The 19,707-nt window shown below is 35.9% G+C and overlaps 1 protein-coding gene across 6 annotated transcripts in view; it reads left to right on the top strand.

The window, feature by feature from the left end:
• LOC108738026 (potassium voltage-gated channel protein Shaker) overlaps positions 1-19,707 on the top strand; it is a 230,838-nt gene that overhangs the window by 95,110 nt on the left and 116,021 nt on the right. Inside the window, exon 1 of one of the 6 annotated variants that reach the window (XM_018471684.1) lies at positions 5,651-6,556. The exons of the other annotated variants lie outside the window; for them this stretch is intronic. Coding sequence (XP_018327186.1) covers positions 6,495-6,556 — 62 coding nt within the window. The 5' untranslated portion in view covers positions 5,651-6,494. Of the gene's footprint in view, positions 1-5,650; positions 6,557-19,707 lie in introns of those variants that run through there. 6 annotated transcript variants of the gene reach the window in all.

Genomic DNA, 19,707 nt, shown 5'->3' with positions numbered 1-19,707 from the left:
TATTATTTGTTCCGGTCACTCAAACTTTTTTAGACGGTAAAACCTTTACCTCAAATGAGGAGGTCAGAAACCTCGTCGATCAGTTTTTTGCCAGCAAAGACCAAAAATTTTATGAGCGTGGAATTATGCTACTACCAGAAAGATGGCAAAAGGTGTTGGACCAGAACGGTTAATATATAATTTAAAAAAGTATTTGTTTATTATACGAAAACTGTCTTTCATTTCCACAAAAAAAAACGAAATGACTTTCCGAACAACCCTATATTTAACAGATCGCTTATGTCACGTCCGTCCGTTTGTTCATCTACTATTACATATAGTTCTATTGGATCTCTCCTATTAATACGACTGGGACACTACCAAAAATATCGGTAATCAAAAGCAATGTCCAACACCATCGGAGAAATGTTGATTTTTAAGATCAATCGAAAGTTTAGGTTGTTTATGGCATACGGAAGTCTAGCATAAATAATATGTTGGTCTCATTATTCGGGGTTTCCGTTGTTCCTAGTCACATTATCGACTACATAGTGTATATTTAACTGTTTTTAATTTTATAAATCATATAGGGTGTCGTGTACAACATGTTGTTATGGGGAATACAAATTTTTATGTTTTGGTATATTTAGAAATAATAATTGAAATTCTCAAACATCATCATCGTTAGGGTCCTCAGTAATATGACTAGTTAGATACTCGTTTCCATTCTTTTCTGTCCAGAGTTAATTTCCACATTTCTCTGTAATTAGAACATCCCGCATCCTTAATTATTTATGAACAGTTTCTGCTGTTCTCCTGTGTCTGCTTCTAGTAGAATTATTAGATTAGAATTAAAACGGGGACAAAGAGACGTATTTTACATTTGAAATAACAAATCAAAAACGTATTTGCATTTTGCATTTATATACTTTTAATTAAAACATTTTGTAAATCTCTGCATATCATACTCTCTTATCCTATTCTTTCTTTACCTAACCTAATCTAACCTTCTCTATCTACGGTATTGAACGTTTTTCACTTCCATCGCATACGTTTCGCATCCGTGCAGAGCCATCCTCCATCCGTACGCCTTTAAGAATCTGTTTTGAATTTCTGAATTAACCGTTCTGGAGCACTGTAGTGACCAATTCTTATTAAGGGTGACTCGACCCTGCGCTATCCTTTGTTTTATTTTTCTACTGCTCCTTCCAGCCTTAATTATCTCACATTTTAGATACCTATTTGTTTTACCTTTATTTCTATTCATACCATACTGTTTTGTCAATGCCATTTTATTCCCAAACAAGTGGACCTAAAATAAAAAAAATAAAAACCTGAAAAACCTAACAGTTTGTAGGAAAACTATAAAGCAAATTCGAGATCTTGTTTGCGATCGACTACATGGTTTAAACCAGACCGAAGTTGGGGTCTTTTGCGGTTATCATTTTGAATTTTGCAAAGTAAGCGGAATATTTTATTTGCATAATAAATGCGATTGGATTTTGCTCAGGACATTGGGTATTGCAGGTCTTCCCTCGCATTCGTGATAGTCGTAAATCTTTCTAAACAGTAGTTGTCTGTCATTTAAGCCGCTATATATAGAAGGGAGTCGAACGTTTTCGAATAAATGGACAATTTATTCCGACCTTTTATACGAAAGTGTAGTTTCGAGCGACGCAATTGACCTTGTGAACTTTCGGATTCCCTTAAAAGGTTCACGATAGCGTGAATAAAGCATTCGAATTTGCGGGCGTGCCGGATATGATGCGGGTCTTTTAAGTAACCACGTTTATTTCGACAATATCCAGTTAATGCCACTCCAAGCGAGAAAGTCATGAAATGCCTTCAGGAGATTGTTTATCCTCTTGCTGCCTCTGAATTTTCCGGTAGCATTCATTTCCATAAAAGTCTTCTTTAACACGAAAAAAATATACAAAGTTAAAAATTTAATGTAAAAATGTTGAGCAATGTTTAGCCTAAAGCCGTTGCGATAAGTAAAATTGATGTTTGTGGTGAGTTACCGTATTTATTTTTACTACAAAACAAAATTGGATGTGGCGGCTTTATCTACTCTTATATATATAAAAGGAGATAGCAATTTTCTAATTTTCTACAAAAATCCCTTCATCATCATATGGTCGCCAGTCTTAAGACTGGTTGGACACGTACCTCCACTCCTTCCTATCCTGAGCTAATCTTCGCATTTTCCTAAAACTAGAATATCTCACATCCTTAACTATTTGCAAACAGTAATTTAATCTAGATATACCTCTCCTCCTCTTAACTCCTGCTTCTGCCTGCAATATCTCTGACTACACCTTCATGCCCAAGAAGGTGTCCTACCAACCTATCTCGCCTACTTTTTATTGACTTCCATACAGTCCTCTATTCTCCTTTTCTTCTTTGAAAACTGCATTGACATTCTTCATGACCTTAATTGCAGTTGGAAACATTATATTTTGTAATTAAAGTACTTTAGCTTACTTTAAGCTATATTAGTTTATTTATTAGAAGGGTCAGGAGTACCACATATACAGCCCTCGTTTATGTTACTTTTTTTATTAATTTTTTGGTAATTTGGTAATTCCGTTGATTCAGGTAGCACAGTCAATTCCCTAATTCATTTACATTAGTTAATATTCAATAATAAAGCGGTGGAAAAGAAAAAGTTAGAAGCGTTCGAAATGTGGTGTTACTTGCGAATGTTGAGGATACCGTGGATAGAGAAGGTTAGAAATGAAGAGGTATTAGAAAGAGTAAGAGAAAAGAGGACTTTATGGAAGTCAATACGAAATGGGCTAGATAGGTCAGTAGGACACCTTCTCAAGCATAAAGGTCTAGTCAGAGACATATTAGAGGCAGAAGCTGAAGTTAGGACAGGTAGAGGTAGACCTAGATTAGATTACTGTTCGCAAATAGTTAAAGATGTGGGCTGTCTTAGTTTTAGGGAAATGCGAAGATTAGCTCAGGATAGAAAAGAGTGGAGGTGCGTGTCTACCTCGTCTTAGGGGACTGAAGACCTTATGATGATGAATAAAGCACTGCTGTTATTATTACTCTATGTGTGAAGATTAGTGGATATTGATTGAAATTTAGTCAAAATCCACCGACTAATTCTTAAAAAGTACAGTAATCCATATTTTTAACGTGACAACGTCTGATAATTCGATGGACCCGGCTGCACGCACGAAAAAACATGACTCATGCGGCGTTACCTCGCTCTGAGGCGTTCTATTTAAGGCTTGAAGTGCAAGCGAGAGCGCGGAACGAGCGACAAAGAGGCACAAACGGCCTCCGCGTTCGGCAGCGTTCGACATCTGTCTCTCTCCTACTTGAGTGAGCGATGCGTCCGCGTGGACAGCTGCTATACAATAATACATTTCCATCTATCTCCTTCTCTATATCCATACAAAATATCTATCTAAAAAATAAAATTAAAATTTTCTTTTGAAAAATGAAACCATTCCATCAGTATTTTCTTATGACGTTGTCACGTTCAACTATCGTCAGTAAACCGACTTTACAGACAACCGATTTTTTTTTCTTCTTCCAGTATTCTCACTTAAAATTTCGTAATCGCAAAAACTGTCCACTTACCATTAGTGCAAGCACGCGCACGTTTAGTACCTTCTTGACAGAACCAATTTAAGCGAGCGTCCGAGTTAAAACATTTGTAGTTAATCATCTGGTAACCGCTTAATGTGCCTAGTAAGCTCAACCAAATAGCTGTTATTGTTTGGACGACATGCCCGAACCGACAAAACAATGGCAAAAATAATACATCCGATCGCCTGCTCATCCGCGACGAAGCCAACTCTATTAATAAAGTATAGAGACTTGCTCTTTGGATTTATAAGACTGGCTACTGTCCATTGAACTAAAAGTGAACATGGTCCTCTTTAAAACACTTCAAGCACTTGTTCACACAATCTTTTTGTGACATTTATACATTTAAGGGTGCACTTTTTGAGGAAAATTAAGATATGCTCTGGATCGCGGCCCATTTACCCGAATCTTAATTCTATTAACATATGTAGGTAAAGTAAAGTAAAAATTTGTCAGTAAATCGTTACGAAATTCAAAAATTTGTCGCTCCAGCTGGTTATTGGAAAAAACAGATAAAATGAAAAATATACAGCATATTTCTAAATAAAAATGGCTATAATTATTAGCTAATTTGTCGCAGAAGAGTGGTACTTACACTCACATTGTCGCGAATCCAGCCTCGAGCTCATCAGCGAAAAACAATTGCAGAACCCATAAGCTACCGACACACAGCATATTTCTAAATAGAAATTGTATAGAGAAACACTGTAAAGGTTACTACTTGTCGTTAATTTGTCGCTGAAAGATGGTACTTTTCCTCATTTTGTCGTTAATCTATTCTCTGGCTGTCCAGAGAAAAACGACTAGAGAGTCGCCAAGGTGACACTACACATTCACACATATCAAGGACTAGAAATGACTTGGAGAAATACCCTAAATACCATAATTTCTAGCTGATTTGTCACCGAAGGATGATACTTATAGCCACTTTGTCGTCAGTCCAGTTTCAAGTTTATCAGCAGAACCGTCCAGGTGTCAACAAATATAGCGTATACTGAAATAGGAATTGTGTAGAGAAATACTGCAAAGATTATAATTTGTCGCTGAAAGAAACTAGTCTGAATGAGAACAACAACAACTGAATGAGTCTCTCCTCCAACTGTGTAGCGAAAAACAACTGGAGGACCGTCAAGATGGCATTACACACAGTGTATCTCGAAGTAAAAATGACGTGGAAAAATACTCTAAGGGCTATAATTTCTAGCTGATTTGTCACTGAAAGATGGTACTTATAACCACTTTGTCGCCAGTCCAGTCTCAAGCTTATCAGCGAAAAAAAAAAGTATAATGAAATAGGAATGGTGAAGAGAAATACTGCAAATGTTATAATTTGTCGCTGAAAATAGTACATTTACTCATTTTATCACTACAGACTAGTTTTTCGTTGGACAGCGGACAGCTAATAGCTGAAGGAGTCTTTCTTTCAGCTGTCCAGCTAAAACCGACTGGAGTTCTATCAAGGTGGCATTATACATACTATAACTCAGAACAAAAATGACGACAATTTCTAGCGGATTTGTCGCTGAAAAATGATACTTTTAGTTATTTTATCAGGAATCCAGCTTCGAGCTCATTAGTAAAAAAACCATTGCATTACTTATTTCACATTTCGAAATAGAACTATCGAAGAACTACATTGACAAATCAGCGATAAATTATGATCCTTACAGTGTTTAAATCTCATCACTGGAATCGGACCTGATTACATTCATATTCGACTGCTAACCATGTGCATCGCCGTAAAACCAGGGATGGAATTGTGTTTCTGCACAAACCAAAGCCCATTAGATTCTAAACTACCTCTACTACCAACGAGTTGCACACTTGTAATAATTCTACATTATTTTTGAACTCATTGTGACTCACTGCCGTTCTAATCTACGTATCTCAATCCTATGTATAGTTGGCTAGACGATAGTGTTAGATACATGCATGTGTGCGTGTTGAACACGCAACGCGTTACGTGGTCATTTTTTATTGTTAGCGACGTGACTGCAAAGGTGACCAGAGGATTTTATTGTAGTGTCGTTGTCGTTGTTTGTCATAAAGGCCTGTCGAAAATGTGTAATAATTCGGAAAAATTCGAGGTGATACGCTCGTAGCGATTTATGTATTTGCGACCGCCAACGTGACGGGACATCTTTATTGCATCAGTGAATTCTAACAAAAAATGTTCGATGCATTTTTGTCGTCGAACTGTTATTACGTTTGGAACGTTTATTTCTGGAAACATTGAAAGTATCTGTCATTAAAACAGTGTTTTAGAGGTTGTTCCGTAATAATTGTCATTTCCATTACATTTCCATAGAATTTATATCTGAAAATAACAGTTTTTCTCGCTCTGCTATTAGATTTTTCTGAAATAATTGTTATGTAATGGGATGCTAAAAGATTGATATTGTTTTTCAGAACCAAATCTATTAAAAAACCAAATCAAAAAGCGCACGTTTTCTGATATGCCCATAAATTATTATTTACAATATTTCTGTCTAATTTAGTTTAAGTTGAGGGAATTTTTATCCTTTTAGTTTAACACTAAATCCAAAATGTTGGATAGAAGACGATATCACGGGCAGAAAATTAATTTTATTTGCACTCGCCCGTTAAATATTTAAGTGAAAACTGAACACTCTCGAATGTCTGTCTAAAGTTTTAATTATCCGTTGGCTGACAGAAACTGATAAACGGGTCAATTGTGGGACCGTAAAGAAGTGAGGAAGTGCTTGCGATATCGTGATTTATTGTGCGATTAAACCAGCAGTGGAAATTCTGCCTATTCAGCCGTCCGTCCAAAGAAAGAACTTTTCCGCTGAATGTGCATCAAAAGATGATGTTGCGTAGCTATTGAAAAGCGTCGGATTTGTGAGTGATGCCATCATTGTGCTGGTCTTAAATGGAGGCAGCATGTCATGGCACACTTTACTCATCAACATTCGACATCGTCTCACGTATCTACATTACCCAATCGAAGGTAGGAAAGGTAATCGATCGATTTTGTCACTTTAATGTTAAAGGCATTTCGCTACTTGCTTTAAAATAGCACACTGCAATACTTAATGAACTGTTAAATTGATTATATACACTTATCATCATCATATCATCATAAGGTCGTCAGTCTTAAGACTGGTTGGGCACGCATCTCTACTCTTTCCTATCCTGGGCTAGTCTTTGCGTTTCATTAAAACCAAAACAACCCACATCCTTAACTATTTGCGAACAGTAATCTAAGCTAGGCCTACCTTTACCCTTCCTAACTCCCGTTTCTGCCTCTAATATATCTGCATGCCTGAGAAGGTATCCTACCAATTTATCTTGCCTAATTCTTATTGACTTCAATAGAGTCCTCTGTTCTCCTATTCTTTCTAATATCTCTTCATTTTTAACCTTCTCTATCCACGGTTTCCTCATCATTCGCCTGTAACACCACATTTCGAACGCTGATCTAACCTTTTGTTTGCCGCAGCGCCCACCGTCCATGTTTAGCACCCGTACAGCACCGTGCTCCAAACATACACCTTTAAGAACCATTTTCGAATTTCTAAATTAACCGATCGCGAGCATAGAAGTGACTTCCTTTTATTGAAGGCGACTCGACTCTGCGCTTTTCTCTGCTTTATATCCCTACTACTCCTTCCATCCTGACTTATCTGACTTCGTAGATACCTAAAATCAGCCACTTCCTCTAATTTGTCGTCTCCTAAATCAAAGCATACTAATCTTTACCCATGTATATCGATCCTTACAGTTGTACTGTCTTTAATGATATTGATCGCGTCTTCGATTTGTAGATTAAAAAGTAGCTATGATAGTGTCCATACCTGTCTGACTCTCTTCCTAATATTCACTTTTCTATGTTGCAGACCCAGCTCTATAATTGCCTCTTGCTCTTTATACAAACTAAGTGTCACTCTTCTATCTCTATAACTCATCCCTACATTTTTTAGTATATTTAACGTCTTGTCCCATTTCACGAAAACGCATGCATTTCTAAGGCGCGCGCTGAAGTGTTTTTGTATGCTTAAATCGTTAAATGGAGCTGTGATCTTCACAGCTCCAGCAGCGTGATGTTCGATTATTGTGCGCATGCGCTTGTATAGAAATCTGAACGCGAGGGTGCACTGAAAAAAGAATGGAGGCAGCCTTCGGCAGTGCCAACCGTAGCATGTTAGTAGAAGGCGATTTTATTTAGTGTGTGTTCGAAGTTTATTTTCATTTATTTAATTTTAAAATAAAGACTACAAATTTTCTGGAGCTGCACCCCTACCTATTTTAGCTACTGAAATGATGCACATAGCCGAGATAAATAGACTATTAATCTCGTATAATACTTACGGAAAAAGTGCTGATTGCCCTTTTATATGTACCGTACCTGCAGTTCACACCCGTAACCAATTTCATTATACACCCAATTAAGTGTTAATTGTACACTTGTTCGTGTTCACTCAGTTTCGAGAGGATATGCTTCAGTATAGAAACGAAGAACGTATTAAAAAAGTTAATATTTGACGAAAGAGCTATCAATTTAATTATCTGTTCATTCTCCACCGACACTCAAACATCAAAGCGAATAGAAAATTTAATAGAAAATTAACTTCTCTTTTACGAAGCGCGCATCAAAAGATCGGGCACTGCGTAAGGGTAAAGTTTTATTATTTATGAAGTAATTCATTGCATTGCAATGTTAATTAATATACGTTAATTAAGATGCGTCAGGGATTTGCTTAAAGGTCAATATAAACAGCATGAATGATGAAACGACAATTACGAGGGATCTGACCCTCGGTACGCAATAAAACTTGTTTTCAAAAGAGATAAAGTTTCATATCGGTTGCGGTTGTCATTGATGCACACAAAGATTATTATTATCAGATGCTCCTTCTATGAAAGGTTAGAGGGAAGATTGAAATTAAATTTTTCTTAATTATAAAGTAGATAAGAGTCTTGAAGGCAGTTCGAGTATAGGGAACGAGAAATTTTTAAAAGACTTTATCCTTGCCGTACCTCTAACTCTCTAGCTATCGTTTAAATAAGATGAAATTGCAGTTTTAATAACCCCGAGGATAAAACATTGACAAAGTTAATCCCTTTCCATCAAGAAACCAGTTGAATTTGCACAAGTTGCATTCTTTCAGGGTTTTTCTTTTCAAAGTTATTTACAAACTAATACTGATGGTATAAAAATTGAATTTTAATAGTATTAGGTAAAGTTACCTTTGTACTGCACAAATTACGGTTTATATACTTTATTATTTACGTCTTCATGAATAAATTGTTACATATAATATAAAATGTATATACACTCAACTATATATAAATATGACCATTTACGTTAAAATTAGCCCATTTTAATTAAAAACTGCGATTACACGTTTTATTGATGGTCAGCTTTCATTTGTTAAATTTTATCAAACCTTAATTATTAAAATGATAACGAAATTGATCGATTTTACAGCATTTCATATCTTTTGTTTTTGAAGTGAAACTTCTTTTCGTTTCATGCGAGTTGCTATGTAACGAAATCATGCAACGCATTTCCCCCGCTGTCTGTCCCTATGTATGCTTAGATATTTAAAACTACGCAACGGATTTTAATGCGGTTTTTTTTTTAATAGGTAGAGTAATTCAAGAGGAAGGTTTATATGTATCATACATGCATAGTATAGTAGAAAAACACTGATAATTTTAGAGGTTTCTAATGTGATGTCGTAGATAAACACATTTTTTTGCGCTTACTGGCTGAACCCTATGAGATAGAACAAAATAATATACGTCAGTATTGTACACCTTTAAAAGGTCTACAAAAAAGTCCCGTATAGTATATGTCTATCTCTTAGGGTTAATTCACAATAACAATTTTTTATCCTTTACTTTTTACGAGAAATAATGGCTTATTTACGAAGCGATTTTAAGCAATACAGCATTAATCCTTATCCAATTAAGTACTTTTAAATGCAATAGAAAAATTCTTGAAGGAAGGGTATGATGATGGGTCTACTTTTACTTATTCAAAAGTGAAAAACTTTACAATAATCGACAACTATATATGCATGTTTGAATGAAAAAATCGTTTCATCTGAAATTAACAGATCGTTATTGTCAAAGTTGAAAGTTTGCAATTTATCCTCTCGAAATCTTTCGGCCCTCCATTATCGACGTGCGGGTTTTGTCAAATGGGGCTATAAGTGTCGCGGGCTTTAGATTTTATAAGCGATACTTTTCTTCCGTCGAAGGCCCTCTGTTCGCATTAAAGCATCTTATTTTATAGGAACTGGAAGCCATCCAATAGGTTCGGGAAAGAAATTTGATCGAGACTATAATACAAATCTGTTTTGCGTGAAATACTGTCAAAGTATGTACGCATATAACAACGAGGATTTATATCCTTTTTACTTACGCATCCTGGATAAAGCAAACTGAATATTTTGTCTTTTTTTTTGTAAAATTGAATGTTGGTAAAACTAGAGAATTGGAGTTTCGGGCAAAAGTCTCTCCTAAAAATGTTTTAGTAAGCATGTTAGATTGGGATTAGGATTAAGATTGGCTGAGGATGATTGATGAAGCGAAGATGCGTGTCCAACCTATTTTTGGGCTGAAGATCTACTTTTATAATGATGATTAGTTTAGATTTCAGGTCCTCAATTTAAAAAGCAACCAAACACCGGCTTTGCCCGTAATTTTAATTTTTGTGCAGTTATCTCTTGATTAAAGCGTTCATAATCTCTATTGGTTTTGTACGTGATAAGACAGGAGATTGGAAGTTTGGTTGGTTATAAAGCGAGATCTCGAACCGGATATTTACTTCTAAATGGAGCGATATTTCTATAGAGATCCATTTTAAGAAGGCGTCGGCGAAAACTCTACTTCCTAACTGATAAAATTTAACGATAAAGAAACAGGGGGGGATTTTATTATCGAGAGGTGTCGCTTGGGCGTCTAATCGAGCTAACAAAATTGTACCTGGTACTTTGTGACTTATACCAGAGAGGAAACTTTTACAAATTGCGTCATTACATTTTTTGTAGTTGATGGATACTTTGACACTTTGACAGGCCTTTCTGTAATATTTGGCATTAGGTGTGAAAATTAGTGTCCGACCGAAAGTTCGGTTTCGGTTTCGGTTTCGGTCGAGTTTCGGCAAAAAAACGAGTTTCGGTTCAGTTTCGGTTTCGGCGGCAAAACTTCCGAAACTACGACCGCAACCGAAACAGCGTTCGGGAGTTCTCCCGCTCTGCTCGGTCATGTTCGGTGTGTTAAATTCCATCCAAGCGAAGTAGATTAGTAGACATTTCGCTAGTGTCCGACCGAAACTGGTTTTTACGACCGAAACCGAAACCGAAACCGAATTTCGGCAACGGTCTCAGTTTCGGCCGAAACCGAAACCGAAACTTCCTTATAAGGATCATGTTTTGAGAGAAAAATAAAGAAAACGTTATTATAATCAGTCAGCTTAATTTTTTTACCTTTAAATCACATAGCTCTGCTGTCTTTGACATTTTCACTTATTGATAATCAAATCAAAATCAACATAACAACCCCTCATTTAAGGAAATACTTTAATTGCTCCTTAAAAATACTTAAAATAGGTGAGATGTTTATTTGAGTAAGTGTAGTATATTTCGCTTGGATGGAATTTAACGCGCCGAACATGACCGAGCAGAGCGCGAGAACTCCCGAACGCAGTTTCGGTTTCGGTCGTAGTTTCGGCAGGTTTGCCGTCGAAACCGAAACTCGTTTTTTTTCCGAAACTCGACCGAAACCGAAACCGAAACCGAACTTTCGGTCGGACACTACATTTCGCCGCGTCTAGGTGCATAATCATGTTGTGACTGGATCGTGAATGAAAATGTGATGATAAAAAAAAAGTTATTGGAAGCTCTTACAAAAATTTGGAAGATTATATACTTTATATAATTTGATTTAGATTACGTGCTCTTTGCAGAGAATTAGAATACAACAGGAAATGGATCTTGTTAATGAAGCACTTTCAACTTAGTACAATATGCAATTATAACTTCAACCAGAGCATAGAAAGATTAACTTTGCTTTTGAAATTACTATTCCTCTGTGTGGTTTAATGTTAATTCTATCTACGTAATTAAACGTCATTTAATTATGGTGGCAATTTATTGACAGTTAATTATTACTTACAATTAGTAGAAACCAGTAAATAATAGGAAAATTAATTATTAAATATTATGGCCACATTTCGCCCATAATTGCAAACATTTTTGTTTCAAGAAAAGAATATATTACAGTTGCTTCAAGTAGCTAATTCATAAATCCATCGGAAGTTATAATTTTTCTTTTAATCTTGCGTATTTGATCTTGATCTTGGTTTTAGTCTTGGTCTTGTTCGTTCGATCTTGGTCTTGGCCTTTCTAGTATAAAGACAGGTTTGGTCTTACATTTTCGTAAGACCAAAACCAATACTGCAAGACCAAGGGCAATTTTTCTCTTCTTTATTTAAATTGTATCATAATAATAATAATAATTGTGGAACTTTCAGTTTCATATGTCATGGGTTTCAGCACTGCTATTTGGATAAATATTATTTATGTGCGTCTGAACAAAGCAAGCAAACTGTTTAGTTGCGGGTCGGTTTTTAATTCATTTACAAATTCATTAGGAGAGTGGTTGACGTCGATGAAGGATGCTCTCTGGTAGCAATTTAATTACGAAAGCCAAGGGTCTTTCTGAAACGTTTTTCAATTGCTAGCCGCAGCTGGATTTGCGCATTGGTAATCAAATTTTCGAAAGGCCAACTCATCTAGTTTTCAACTGAATCTAGGCAGTGAATAAAAAAATTAGGAATAATATTTTCATAACATAATATAATGCTTAATAAATTATTAAGACAGGTACCATTAGTTAATCTGTGGGCTTAAATGTAAGCTCGTTAATCTGCTGCAGTAAGAAATTCTGATGTATGGATTCATGGAGAAAAGATTATTGATTTTATAAGAACGTATTTCTATAAAATGCTATTTTCTAGAAGAAATGTTGACTAATCCTTTCTGCAACATTTACGTTTACTTAGTTGACATAGCCATCAAAATACGAACAGGTAAAATTTAAAGTCGAGTAGAGTATTAAATGGAATGGCCTTTTAAGGGTCCTCGTTAAATTTAAAAGCATTTTCGCTTCCGGTTACTTGGGGTTATTAAACATGAATTTGTGACCTCTCGAAAGATTACTGGAACTGCAGAGATTGAATAAGAAAAATGAATAGAAAGGGAGAGGGGTACAGGTTTCAATTTTTTGTTTCTCTCTCTATCATTGGTTATGGAAGTTTTAACATAGCGATTTCAATGACAAATGACTAATCGTTTTGGTTTTGATTACATTTGTAGTAATTTTGACGTTTACTATGTAGTAAAGATTTGTTTGTCAGTCTGTTTTCTAATAACTTCTAAACGCAATCAGATTTCGACTTGAAATTCACTTATAGGTATGTAAATGTACTTTAATAGTCAGTTAATTCCAGAAAGTCGAATTATCAGAGGAGATAGCTGCACCGATTTCCATTGCAAACAAAGCTGCGCTAGCTCTTAAATATATTAGTACATTATTATACATGATTCTTGTCTTTAATCTGGAGAGGTTTCCTGCATGTAAACAAAAAGCAATTCTTTTATATTTCACTTATGCTTGCAACGAGTTTTAAAAGTAGAGCACAAATTCATTTTTAGGGTTCCGTACCTCAAAAGGATATAAGGAACTCTGGGTTCCCATTAAGAACTATTACCTACCTTTAGTCTGTCCTTATGATGCGTTTAATTGAGTTAAAACCTTTTGGAATGTTACCTTATGAAGAACAATTAATATGTAGGCTTTTAGATTCCATCGGATTGACCTTTGACCTTGACTATTAGGTAACTGGAAACAAGTCGTGATTGTGTGTGTGTGTGTCGGTTTTTTTTTTGTATTAATAAATAATTTACGAAAGTGATAAGAAATAGAGGAAGTGCGTGCGTGTCTCTCTGTGGTGTGGTACCTGCGCACCAGATGATCCGTGTCCTGAAGGGTTCTCGGCATGTTCGGCAGGCACGCTACACGCTAGGGATGATCGATGCGAAGAAACAGTGTAAGGCCGGCGTTTGAGCCGATGGGAGGCCCGGCCGATATGCCCAGAGCCCGCGCGACCACCCTTACCGATGCGGACGTCAACAACCTGTACACACCACGAAGACACCGGCGCCCGCGACGCAGGTACATATGTACACCTACCGACGCCCCTTACGCACGCACACACGCATTATAAATATATGTATCATTTATACACGATAACAATAATATATTCACCGGTTTACGCTCGCTTATCTCTCTGCCTGATGTGAATTTTTTGATTGCTGCTTTTTGTATTTTCATCATTTTCTTTATGTCCTGTCGTACCAAAATAATGTTTCTTGGCGCTTTCGTCCTTAACTCCCTGCATTTTCTGATACATATACCGCGTGTCTGAAAAATGTTGTCTCGCATAAAATTTTTTGTATCACATTTATTTTTGTTGTGCTTCCTATTGTGACAAACACAACATACCTACGGTAAATTAAACATTTTGGATGCTGAAAGGTAATTAAATGTCAAAACTGAGTGTAGTGATTGGCTATTTGTATTAACAATATTGCACATTTTTGTGGACGCACTGAATGTTGCTATTGAAAAGAACTTTTATGTACAGTCTCAGGCTTAAAATCTTCTTGGAGTTCCCACATATATCACAGTTTATTAAATAATTGAATTTGATAAATATTGAAGAAATTATAAACACATGATAGAAATTTGCTTACGATAATTATACATTTTTTGATGCTTAATTTTTTTGTTCTTAAAGCATATTTTTCTAACATACGAATCTTGTCATTTTTACTAAATTTCTGGTAGGTCCCAGTTATCTAACGAAATCGTTGTATCAGCCACTGTAAATGATCATACGTGAGAAGTTTTCACTTGTAGTAGTCATCTGATAAATTCCATCGCATTACTTTTTTAAATCATATTTACTCGTAGGTGTTGCAGTCCTGGACTCGATGTTTTGCTTCCTTTCCGACGTTTGATGCACGCATTTCGTGGGAAAAAAAGCCACATTTGTACCTACATACATATGTGCTAAACAGAAACTGAATAAAGATAAAGAATTCTAAGTTGTCCGTTTATTTCTGTATAAAAGAAATCAATCGTTTTATCGCATTTATTAATTATTATTTGTAGAAGGAAAAAGCGATCAGAAACTTTATTATCCTTTAAAGATCTAATAGGACGTAATTGTTAATAGTTATTAGACCATAAATAGAAGAAATTTCCTATTTCATTTCTTCTGATGCTTCATTTAATAATTATTTTTGTTACTTACTTCTTGCATTCGAGTTTGACTGTCATGTCTGTCATATTTACAAAACAAATCAGTTGCCTAAAAGGATAATTGAATACTCATCCTCATTTAGTCTGTTCCTGTCTTTTCTTTCTCTCTGAATTCTTCATCTTTAAGCAGAACGGTTGTTTCCCAATCTCTTTTTGTTTCTGACTTGCTTTTTTCGTGTTATATGTATTCGTGGTGCATTTGTCTGTTATGGTAGAGTAATAATTAATCAAACTGACTTTTAAATATCCTATTAAAGTAACTGAACTATCCTAAAAATATGTCCTTATTGGAATTCTTCCCATATTCGAATCATTTGATATAAATTCTTTCAATAGGGTCATATTTTTATAGAACTGTTTAAAACTTAAACAGACCTACTGATATATAAAAGTCATGCAATGATCCTTACAATAAATAATTTTAAGTGTACCTACGTGTTATCACATATTGATAAATGATGTTATTTTTTCTTATTCTAAATGAATTTAGATAATTAATATTTTCATCTCCACCCACTCTGCACACACCCCCTCCCGCCTACAATTACTTGTTTGATGTTGATCCGATAAAAATGTTTTCGTTGTTTAGACGTTCGTTATAGAATTATTAATTAGATTATGTATTAATTCTTGCAATATTTTTCCTAATTCGAATGTGTTCCTGTCTCGTGCTGTTTAAGTCGTAGTCTTCATCGTGTATGTGTAAAAAAAAAACAAATACTTACCTACCTAGTCGCGAATGCATCGTTAGGTATTTGATACTCATTCCGCTGCAGCGATTGCGAGAAGGTACTCAAACAGCTTTACAACCCGGAAAATGAATCACTTGAACTATATTCTTAATTGAAGGTTCTTCTGAATTATTAATGAATGTTTTTAAATAAACGCAGGGCATAATAAAAGTTTAACTGATGGTAGAGGATGCAAACTTATAATGTTTTAACTTTGCAATTTAAAAATTTAAAAACATTAATAACAAAAATAAAATTAATGATTGTAATAAACAGAAAATTAATATGGGAATGCTACAGAACGTTATTGCATGTTTTTTAGTAATAGCGTAAAGTTCCAAGTAATTTGATTCCATCAACAAGTCTACTAATGCTACAATCTCGTTTGTTATCCAGGGTTTCCTACTTTAAAATGTCAAAATAATTCTGATATTATGCTAACCCTTTAAATCGTACCCTTAAAATAATAAAGTTTGTGTAGGCAACCGACAAATCTTCCATTTTCTGTAATAGTAAGCTTTTTGCCGTTGTTACTCAAAGCCAAATAATAATAATTTTACGAAGGTATCAGAAATCGTTCTTTCCCTTGCTTCCCAATCTCCATTTCAATGTTTAAATATTACATATATCATTCTTAAAATATGTATAATGAAGAAAGTCTAAAGTTATTTCGTTCTCCCTATCGTGACATATTTACATTGAGACCAACAAGAGTCAGCGTTCCAAAAGTTAATTTAGGCGAAAATAAGAAGTTTGAAAATGCTGCTCCATATTATTATCATCATAAGGTCGTCAGTCCTAAGACTGATTAGACACGCACCTCCACTTTTTCTTATCCTGAGCTAATCTTCGCATTTCCCTAAAACTAGAACATCCGACATCCTTAACTATTTGCGAACAGTAATCTAAGTCTACCTCTACCCCTCTTAACTCCTGTTTCTGCATCTAATATGTCTCTGACTAGACCTTCATACCTGAGAAGGTGTCCATATTATTATATAGATTATATTTCTTTTAGAAACGTCAGGTATCTAGTATAAACCATCATGCATTCGAATTAATTTTATAACTCGGTAAAGATCATTAGAACTGTAATTAAAATGTTACTATTCTATTACTATATTTTGATTAATTAACCACTGAAAATCCTAGGTATTTATCTTGATGCAACGTACGCTATAGAAGGTGTTCGTTATTTTCCAAGCGATTGGATTTCCTCGTCTTTCTCGCGAACGTGTCGGTCTTTAAGGAAATTAATTTCAAAATTAGTCGAGCGTATTTACACGGAAAATAAGATGACGTCGAATTAAATTGTACCTACTACGTTTCGTGTCATATAACGATATGGAACGACACCACGAACGAACGAAGGCGGCTGTGAAACAGCGCCTCCCTGATGGGATAGTAGTGATAGCTGTAAGTGAAAATATACACGAAACAAAGGATTTTCGGTATGATTTTTAGTGTTTGATTAGTAAAAAAAGAACTGGGAAATCATGTAATTGGCTTAACAATAAAATAATTTCACATTCTTCAAGCAACTTCATCATCATCTTAAGATCGACAGTATTAAGACTGGTTGATTGGACACGCACCTCAACTCTTCTCGCTCCTGTTTCTGCTTCCAATATGTCTCTAACTAGCCATTTATTCCTGAGAATTGAGAATATGTCATTCCAACCTATCTCGCCTATTTCTTATTGACTTCCATAGCGGTCTTTGTTCTCGTACTCTGTCTAATGTCTCCCCATCCTTAGCGTTCTCTCTCACCACGGTATTCTTATCGTTCTTCGAACGCTTTTAACCTTTTTTTCGCCGTGCCTACTGTCCACGTTTCACACCCGTATAAAGCCGTGCTTCAGACATATACCTTAAACAATCTTCTAACTTAACCGTCCGAAAGCATAGACGTCACTTGTTTTTGCTAAAGGTTACTCTATCCTGCGCTATCCTCTGTTACATATTCTACTGCTCCTTCCATCTTGAGTTATCTGACTTTCTAGATACGACTAAAGTATCTACACCATTAATATATCTTATTTATTTAATTGCATCCTTGAAAAGTAGTGATCTTTCTTAACGCTAGTTTAAGTGTGTATGCCACTGGTTCGGACACTGACGTCGGCCGTTTACATTCCGATTCGTTAATGGGAGTTTAATTAAAGTTGTGACGTTTGTTTTCGAATGACATAGCAAATTAGTGTGAACCGCTGTTAGGGACCGAATTCGCAGCAATTCCTTTGATAGAATTGTACTACAAACGACATTCTGATGATTGCCAAGAGCGAGGTTTCAAATGTCGTTGCGGTGGAAATTGTCGACTTGGGACAATACTGTCCATTTCGAGAAAAGGATCCTTAGGCTAATACGAGGGTGGATTGATAAGTTTCCGGCCTGACCAAGAAAAACAAGGTTTTTAAAAATTTTTTTTTTTTATTTCTCAACATAATCTCCTCCAAGGCTGATACATTTCTCATAGCGGTGTTCCAGTCTATAATGCCATCTCTATAGACTGATTCGTCAAGCTCCTCAAAATAACCATTTACAGCTTCGATTACTTCTTCATTGTCCGCAAATCTCTTACCGCCAAGCCATTTTTTGAGATTAGGGAACAGAAAATAGTCACTCGGGGCTAGGTCTGGAGAGTAAGGAGGGTGCGGCATCAATTCAAACTTTAGATCGTTGATTTTAGCCGTCGCAACGATTGACGTGTGCGCTGGTGCGTTATCGTGATGAAACAAGATTTTTTTCTTCGCCAGATGAGGTCGTTTAATTTTCACCTCGTGGCTCAAACGTTGCAATAAGTCTGCGTAGTATTGACCAGTGATAGTATTACCCTTTGCAAGGTAATCAATGTATATAATACCTCTTGCATCCCAAAAAACAGTAGCCATAACCTTGTTCGCCGAAAAAATTGTTTTTGCCTTCTTTGGAGTTGGTTCCCCTGGTCCAATCCACTGTTTAGACTGTTCTTTGGTTTCAGGAGTGTAGTGGTGGACCCACGTTTCGTCAACGGTTACGAATCGACGCAAAAATTCGCTTGGATTACGCTTATACAATGACAAATTTGCGGTAGAAATTTTTTTTCGAATCAATTTTTGGTCGACTGTTAGCAAACGCGGCACCCATCTTGCACAGAGCTTTTCCATATGCAAATGTTGGTGCAAAATATGTTGCACACGTTCATATGACATCTTACAGGTCTCAGCTATCTCACGCACTTTCAATCTGCGGTCTCCCAGCACTATTTGATGAATTTTTTCGATCATATCTGGAGTTGTGACCTCAACGGGGCGTCCTGAGCGAGGCCCATCAGAGGTGCTCACACGACCCTTTTTAAACTCGGAAACCCACTGCTTAACGGTTGAATATGACGGGGAGGATGTCCCCAGTGTTGAGTCCATCTCTTTTTTAATTTCCTTCGGCGTTAACCCCTTCAAATAAAAGTATTTGATGACAGCACGATTTTCCTGCTTTTCCATTTTTACGAAAACCACAGAGGCGTCTTGTTCAGCGTGCTGTCAAACCTACACTAGCAAGGAGATCGGGCTGAAACTATAGCTACAAGCTATCCAAGGATGGTACTATAGAATGTCACCTCAAGGTAGGCCTAGTGGCGTCATCTCTTGGTTAGGCCGGAAACTTATCAATCCACCCTCGTAGATGTCATCAGGATAAACTACTTTAAGTCGAAAAGCGCTTGAAGCAGCGAACAATTGTTTATAGTTGTATTATCCCCTTTTAAATTAGTAGAAATAGGAGTCCACCGAAAACTTTATTTAGGAGAACTAGAACTTTTTAGAAATTATCAGACCCGGGGGGAAAACTAAGGAAAAAGGTATAAACTCGTAGATCAGATAGAGCCGCACTATAAATACAAACTGTAAAATGTATTAGAAAACCACCTAGCTAAATTTTATTGTGATAGAGACATAATTGCGAACAGAGTAATTAATCATAACATGCCTGACATCACACTAACCATCAAGGAAACCATTAAATACTGATATAGCAAACACTAAAAATTTTA

The sequence above is a fragment of the Agrilus planipennis genome, unplaced genomic scaffold, assembly GCF_000699045.2.
Source record: "Agrilus planipennis isolate EAB-ADULT unplaced genomic scaffold, Apla_2.0 scaffold2, whole genome shotgun sequence".
Classification (NCBI taxonomy): Eukaryota; Metazoa; Arthropoda; class Insecta; order Coleoptera; family Buprestidae; genus Agrilus; species Agrilus planipennis.
Note: the sequence above shows the minus strand (reverse complement) of the source record. Positions and strands in the feature narration are given on the sequence as shown.